The sequence below is a fragment of the Mirounga leonina genome, unplaced genomic scaffold (genome assembly GCF_011800145.1).
Source record: "Mirounga leonina isolate KUSES-001 unplaced genomic scaffold, KU_Mleo_1.0 Mir_166, whole genome shotgun sequence".
Classification (NCBI taxonomy): domain Eukaryota; kingdom Metazoa; phylum Chordata; class Mammalia; order Carnivora; family Phocidae; genus Mirounga; species Mirounga leonina.
The window spans coordinates 27,191,026-27,199,210 of record NW_023270418.1 but is presented as its reverse complement, the minus strand read 5'-3'; the positions used below and the strand labels follow the sequence as shown (position 1 = coordinate 27,199,210).

Below are 8,185 nucleotides of genomic sequence, written 5' to 3'. Positions count from 1 at the left end.
ACGCAAACAATGAATCATGGAACACTACATCAAAAACTAATGATGTAATGTATGGTGATTAACACAACATAAAACAACAACAACAACAACAACAACAACAACGTGCCCTGAATCAGCGAGACATGTGAATCTAGAAGTGGTCAGTATACCTGCCCAGGGATCTTCTGAGGACAGAAGGACCTAGGGGCAGACTCCAGGGTCCTCAGTGTTTAGCGAAGGATCCAAGTAAATCTGCAATGGCTTGCAGTCCACATGAGTCCAGTATAAGGTAAGAATCTCTTCCCGGACTCCAGATTTGAGAAGATTAGGAAAATCCCTAGCTTGTAACTAGGCCAAGCCTTGTGGTAGGCACTGGCCAGGGAAGAGAAACTAAGGATGGAAATTTTCACAGAAAGAGTCAAAGTCCAGTTCCTACTCAGAACCAATGTTTTATACCAGACGGTTTAAGGGGAACTCAAGAATGCATACTGTAAAATTCATGCTCTTCCAACTGATGAATGGCAAGAAGGAGGTTCTGTCCAAAGTGGTCAAGGAATCTTACTCTACATCAGATTAAGAGGTCATTGCTAACTAGCATTGAAACATACAGATGTCAGTACTTTTAAGGCTTTTTCTAGTTTAAAAATATCCATCATTGCAAACTTCAAACTTACAGAAGCTGAAAAAGAAGGAAACATCTATTATAAAAGGAATGACTAGAAGGTTCCTTCACATCAAGGATCCCCCTTATGCATTCAAAAGTAATCCTAATTACATGCAATTTTTCAAAAAACATTATTGCCAAAAAGAGATATGCTTGTGCTCCCCTGGCATGTTGTCCTTTTATATAAAGTACTTAAATGAATTGGAATTTTACTATTTTTATTGCTCTCAATGTTGAGCTCTCTGAACATTGGCTTCTCTCATTCTCTACACTTTTCCTTCTTCTCCTGGACACTCAAGCTATGCCTTGCATAGAGTAGAGCCTTAACAAATATTTTTAAAGGATTTATTAAAATAAATATTGTTGATTAAATGGGTAGTTGGTGAAGAGGTAGGAAAGAAGAAGCAAAAAGGCAAGAGAGAGATCATAAATTAGGGGACTGAGCACTGACTTTGCAATGAACTGAGAAAGGCTTGTGGCACATCATTTTCTAATGAAATAGTTTTGTTGATAAGAGACAATTAGAATTTTAAATTTTTTTCTCTCTAGGACACCTATCATTCAGCTTTACACATAGTGCATTGCTCAGTGATGATACAGTTTATTTGAATGGTAGGAGTTTAGACTTGCTTCTAAACTGACCTAGGAATTAAGTGCTACTTTGCCATTTAACAGCTGGGCAAATCAATCAAACCCAGAAGACTGAATTTCCTCAGCTAAAAAATATGGACAATAGAGGTACCTGTTGAATATTGGCTGTTGAGCTGTTGAAAAGGACCACTTATGTGAAATGATGCCTGTAAAATGATTAGCACAGCATACGAGTGCCCAATAAATGTTACCCACTGGTATGCAGTAGGAGGATAGCTTTTTGTCGAATGCCTGAATATTTCATTTGACATATTCAAAATATGTTTATAAAAGTATTATGTTGAACCATGTGGAATTGCCTGTATGCTACCATTATTGGCTTTCAGAAACAAATTCCATATGATTCAACGTGTTAGCAGTAAAGCGATACCACACTGGGGCTCCTTCTCTCACAGAAGTCTCTTCTGGAAAGTAAGGAGTCTCTTCAGATATATAGATGTATACGAAATTTGGATTTCATTTTATGAGTGATATTTATGAATTCATAATTCACGTATGAAATTCATATATATTCAAACATATAGAAAATGTTATTCAAGAATGTCTTGTAAGGACAAATACATCTTTTGTTTGGATACAGCAGATGTTGGAACATTTTCTTTGAATAGGTATGAATAGACCTTACAGCTGGTATGAGTATCTCCAAAAGCCACAAATACCTGTGCTACAAACAGGGCTTTTGCCCTAGAATGATGGTTATAACATTGTTCTTCCTTCTCTATTCCTCCCACTATCAACACTCCCAAGTTAAGATTTTATCTTCCTCTTCAGGTGAGTCCACCTTTGTGCTAATAGATATGCCATGTAGGTCAATTAGGCCAGATATACCTAAAGTCAAGGCATTTTTATATAAACTCTCTTAACTGTAACAACTAATCTATGAGCCAGTGGTCATTCTTCATTCTATTTAAAGAGGGATTCTGCAATATAAGGGGACATAAGAAACTAGAAGTGGAACCAGATGTGACATAAAATCTTTCCCAGAAAATATCAGGTAGACCTGCCAGGCATTCCACCCACTCAGCAATTTAAATCTTTTTCAGTCTCAAGATAGATAATGGAAGGAATCAATGAATCAATATACTTTACTGAGCAGTCAATATGTGCCAGGCATTCCAGTAGGTTCTTGTACAGACATCGTTTCATTTTCACCTCACAACAACCTTGTAAAGAAGTGAGGTGTTATTCTGAACAATGGGGTCTTAGAGAGGGCAAGTGACTTAGCAAGATCACAAAACTAGTGAGTAGCAAAGCTGGAATTTGAGTACACGTCATTTATTCCAACATAGCTTACTTTCTACCATCTTTCTTGGAAGCATCATCTCCCCCAAATTATATGCTTTTTTTACATATGCATTGTCCTAAGATTGTTTGGTTGTATAACCAAACTTAGTTAAAAGACCACTTTTTAACTACCTTTTCTCCCCTTGTTATAAATGTTGTCTACAATTTAAATTGAGCAAAACTGACAAGGGAAGATAGGATTCAAGAGTTTTAAAAAGAACAAGAATAAGGGAAAATCTGGCCAACAGCCTTGTCCCTGCAACTCCACAGAGGAGATGGCATCTGAATCATCTTTGCATCCCCTACAGTACCTTGTATATTTAAATGATGTATTAAAAAATGACCCACTTGTGCAACCTTGGACAAGTAAGGCAATCTCTTTAGAAGAGACGGACCCAATAACCTGGGGGAGCTCTGATTCTGTGGGCATCTGTGACCTTCTGTGGCCACTAGTCAATTTGGACAGGAATTACATGAAGGACAAAGAACTCATGGAGCCATGTTCTTCATTGCATGATGGTAAACAGTCTCAGGAGATGATAAACCATCTTTCCAAAGACTAGCTATCCCCTGGGAGTTTTCTCTGAGCCATACTTATCTTAGAAAATGTTGACCACTACTTTAGTTGTTTTCTTTGGAATAATAAGGGAGGAGCTGATCCAAATCAGGATTGTATATTTGGGAAGTTTGGAAAATTATTTTTCATTGAGTAATAGCCAATCCATGGTCTAAATCAGTACATCTAAAACTTTTCTACTTAAGTACTAATTAATCAGCCTGAGAGACAATTTATATTAAGGACTTGGTGAACAATCGGGAGTAAGAAATCTCTTGGAAATATTATGTTTTTATCCCCCCAAATTCATGCAGATCTTCCTCTTATGTATATATCTCCACTTTTTTATATGAAATAATTTTCCTAAAACCTTCAAGTTAAAATTGACCTTTTAATAAAACTGCACCGTGTTGATCCTGGGACTTCATTTTGTCCTGGACACAGTTTTGTTCCCTGACGACTCTAGAATATACACATTCTGGTTTAGGAAGCATGAACAGATCCAAACAACTACCACCATCACTCCAGATTTATATAAAGAATTGTCAGCAAAGCATTCAGTTATTTGTTTGCACGATGTCCAACATTTGCTTCAATATTTTGACATCATATAGAAGGAATATCTGAAAGCTCCAGACCATCTTTTGAAACGTGTCTACTTGGTTTCTTCTTTGCAATAACAAAAGCACTTGATATAACCTAAAGTTGATATAGCTTCCAGATAGAACTTAAATCTTCATCTTGTCGCAATGAAGAGATCACAATGAGTGGGGAACTTTTCCATAAAGAAATGAAGAGAATAGTTAGATAATATGCTGGATAATGTGGTACTTGGATTTCTTATTCAGAACACTGGTTTTCATAGTATTTCTCTACATTTGATTTCCTCTTCCCTTTTCTAGACCTTGTAATAAAATGAAGCCAATGTAGCCCACGCACTGCATTTAGACACAAGTGCTTTGAAGTTAGGTGGACTTATGCCCAAGAGGTTGGGTGGACTTCCTGTGCCGAAGGAGGTGGTAACTGAGAAAGAAAAATGAGCAGACAGCACCATTGGGACTTTTCATCTCTAGTGTCCTTATGAAATGACTTATTCATTTGTATCACCTTCATAGGTTTGGTTCAACCCAAAACAACTGTGTTGGTTTTGGGACTAGACTCTTAGCCACCAGAAAGCAGGAGATTAAAACTGTAGGCTCCTATGAAAACTCTTTGGGCATCACTCAGGACACTGGGTCCTGGGTCACAGAGAACCTTCTCTTTGTTCCCGCTCTCTCTCATGAAGGATGAATTAAGCCAGTCTCCCTCCATCTTCACCCAAATATCATAGTTTTTAACCAAACCCTTTCTCCCTGCTCCTTATAAAAGAAGAAACGGAGGGGCACCTAGGTGGTGCAGTCAGTTAAGCATCTAACTCTTGGTTTCAGCTCAGGTCGTGATCTTCAGGGTCTTGATCTCAGGATCATGAGATAGAGCCCCGCATGGGGATCCACGCTCAGCACGGAGTCTGCTAAGATTCTCTCTCCCTCTCCCTCTGCCCTTCCCGCTCATGCTCTCTCACTCTCTCTCTCTCTTTCTCTCTCTCAAATAAATAAATAAATCTTTTAAGAAACAAGAAATAAGGGATATTCTTTTTGTTGCATTGTTAGGGGCAGCATTTACTAGATAAAACAATAGTCTAGATCGTAATTATGCCTCTCAAGTCTGAAAATAGTGTAATCTAACATTTTTGGTCTCAGATCTTAGGTGCTCTTTTTACCATAGACCATCTAGAGTTCTACCTATGGCTGAAATATCATCAAATAACAAAGCTACTTAGGAAATATGAAGCAGTATCGAGGGAGGCGGTATAGTATGAACCTAGATTAAGCATAAGAGCTCTGTGGTCAAGGGGCGCCTGGGTGGCTCAGTCGTTAAGCGTCTGCCTTCGGCTCAGGTCATGATCCCAGGGTCCTGGGATTGAGTCCCGCATCGGGCTCCCTGCTCTGTGGGGAGCCTGCTTCTCCCTCTCCTCCCCACTTGTGCTCTCTCTCTCACTATCTCTGTCTCTGTCTCTCAAATAAAATCTATAAAAGGATAAAAAATAAAAAATAAATAAAATAAATAAAATCATAACACTCTGAGCAACACAGAATTTCAGAGAAAGGAGAGAGAGATTTAAACTGGAGTGGCCTGGGAAGATGTCATAAAAGAGGAACATGACCTAGAATTTGAAAGTTGGGCAGGATTTGTCTTAGGCAAAAGAGAGAAGATGAAATTTCTCACTGGAAGGAGAACAGAAGTATGTGAAACAGGAAGGAGAATGATGGAGAAGAGGTCAATGAGTCGACCATATGGTACATGACAGGGATAATTGGGGCCATAGTGTGATTAGCCTCAGTCAGGTCCAAGAGAGACTGGAATAATCAGGAGGGGAGCACGAAGATTGTCATATAAGCAACAGGAAGGCATTGAAGCAGATGGATAATGTGATCATGGAGAGCAGGATGCACGATGAAGGAAAAGAGGAAGGAAAACAGGAGAAGAGATAGGAGGTTATCACAAGAACCTAAATGTAAGATAACAGATAGGACCGACTGGGGCAGTGGGAAAGGACCAAAGCAATAGATATGAGAAATTTTTGTAGGACAAACGATCAGTATTTAGGAACAAATTGGGTAAAGGAGAGGAAGCAGGATGAGTCAATGACATCTCTCGGGGTTGAGCTAAATTGCGATGTGTGTTGTGTTATCAGTGTACCAGTACCACGGCTCTCTTAAAATTATAACATACATCTAATGACACTTTCCTTAGACGTTTTTGTTTCAAGTTTCACGTAATGAATTAAAACCCTATTTTATCTATTTTGTAACTTTGAACCTTAAATTGACTTTACTCGGGGCGCCTGGGTGGCTCAGTTGGTTAAGCGACTGCCTTTGGCTCAGGTCATGATCCTGGAGTCCCGGGATTGAGTCCCGCATCGGGCTCCCTGCTCCGCGGGGGGTCTGCTTCTCCCTCTGACCCTCTTCCCTCTTGTGCTCTCTGTCTCTCATTCTCTCTCTCAGATAAATAAATAAAATCTTTAAAAAAAATTGACTTTACTCATTAATTCATTCAGCAAATACTCCTTGGAAAGCTTTCTATATCAGGCACTGTGCTAGGCACCAAAATCAAAGCAAAGAGCATCCAGATCCCCACCACTGAGGATTTCTTGGGCTTTGGTACTTGAGGGTAGAGGAGGAAGGGTGAGGGGTGGCAAACGTGTAAATTATAATATTCCATGATCTGCACTAACATGAAAGTGTGTGCACATAATCGCTGAGGTACCTCAGAAAGTGCTCTAACACTGAACAGGGGAGTACAAATGCATCATATTGCATGGGAGGTGCCTAAAGATGCATGTCATCTTTCCTTTATCCAGATCAAATACATTATCTATGGAAGAAATAAATACAACTGCAAAGATTCAGTTCTTCTTTCATCCATTCTCCGCTGACCCTAAGATCCAGGTGGGGATTTTTGTGGCCTTCCTGGTGATGTACCTGACCAGCCTCAGTGGAAACACCACAGTTGCAGTCCTTGTTCAAATCAACCACTCCCTCCACATCCCCATGTACTTCTTCCTGGCTAACCTGGCAGTTCTGGAAATCTTCTATACATCTGCCATTGCCCCCCTGGCCTTGGCAAACCTCCTTTCAATGGGCAAAACTCCTGTTTCCATCCCTGGATGTGGGACCCAGATGTTTTTCTTCATCTTCTTGGGTGGAGCTGATTGTGTCCTGCTTGCAGTCATGGCTTATGACCGGTTTGTGGCAATCTGTTACCCTCTAAGATACACCCGCATCATGAGCTGGCCCTTGTGTGTGGAGCTGATGGTAGGGTCTCTGGTGCTGGGTTTCCTGCTGTCGCTGCCTCTGACTATTTTAATCTTCCATCTCCCATTCTGCAACAACAATAAGATCTACCACTTCTACTGTGACATGCCTGCAGTCATACACCTGGCCTGTGCAGACACACACGTTCACAAGACTGCCCTGTACATCATCAGCTTCATCATCCTAAGCATCCCCCTCTCATTAATCTTCATCTCCTACGTCTTCATCATGGCAGCCATTCTACGGATCCGGTCAGCGGAAGGGCGCCACCGAGCCTTCTCTACCTGCTCCTCTCACATCTTAGTGGTCCTCCTGCAGTATGGCTGCACCAGCTTTATATACTTGTCCCCCAGTTCCGGCTACTCTCCTGAGATGGGCCGGGTGGTGTCCGTGGTCTACACCTTCATCACTCCCATTCTAAACCCCTTGATCTACAGTATAAGGAACAAGGAACTGAAAGATGCCCTAAGGAGGGCACTGAAGAAGTTCTAGGTAGGATGATCCCATGGCTTGTCGGAATCGGATGCTCAAAGTGAATGGGGATGCTATTAATAACTATGCTGGGACAACATGCATGAGCCAGGAATGTCCTCAGCAAACTGAGACATGGCCCACTATTCTAGGATCACCGGAGGAGATGAATGCTACTGTGTAATAGAAATAAAGCTGTATCATGGAGGGCAGCCTGATGTCCTGGACTTGGATGGAGGAGAATCAACACTTATTGGACACCTGCTATATACTAAGCACTTTATATGGGTTATCTCAAGTAGCCCATAGTAAGTACCATTGTCTTCATGTTTGATATATCCAGGATGAGAACACAAGTATTTAAAAATCTAGGGGCACCTGGGCAGCTCAGTCAGTTGAGCATCCAACTCTTGATTTTGGCTCAGGTCATGATCTCAGGGTTGTGAGACTGAGCCCACAACATGGAGCCTACTTAGGATTCTCTCTCTCCCTCTCTCTCTGCCCCTCCACTCCCTCTCTCTCTCTCCATCTCTAAAAAATAATAAATAAAATAAATAATAAATAAATTTCTAAAAATCTAAAGACTAAGCTATCTTCAAACAAAAATGTTGGCCAAGGAGGCCCTGAATGGCAAGAGAAAGAAAGAAAGAGAGGGAGGGAGGGAGGGAGGGAGGGAGGGAGGAAGGAAGGAAGGAAGGAAGGAAGGAAGGAAGGAAGGAAGGAAGG

At 40.8% G+C, this 8,185-nt stretch overlaps 1 protein-coding gene across 1 annotated transcript; it reads left to right on the top strand.

Moving 5' to 3' along the window:
• The first annotated feature begins 6,491 nt into the window (after positions 1–6,491).
• Positions 6,492–7,728, top strand: LOC118015891 (olfactory receptor 10V1). Its single transcript, XM_035012931.1, has one exon. It carries the CDS (start codon positions 6,509–6,511, stop codon positions 7,478–7,480), a length of 972 nt encoding a protein of 323 aa, XP_034868822.1. The 5' UTR covers positions 6,492–6,508; the 3' UTR covers positions 7,481–7,728.
• The last annotated feature ends 457 nt before the right edge of the window (positions 7,729–8,185 follow it).

What these genes read in the sequence shown, in the direction of transcription:
- LOC118015891 (XM_035012931.1), top strand. Translation starts at nt 6,509, where the DNA reads ATGCATGTCATCTTTCCTTTATCCAGATCAAATACATTATCTATGGAA.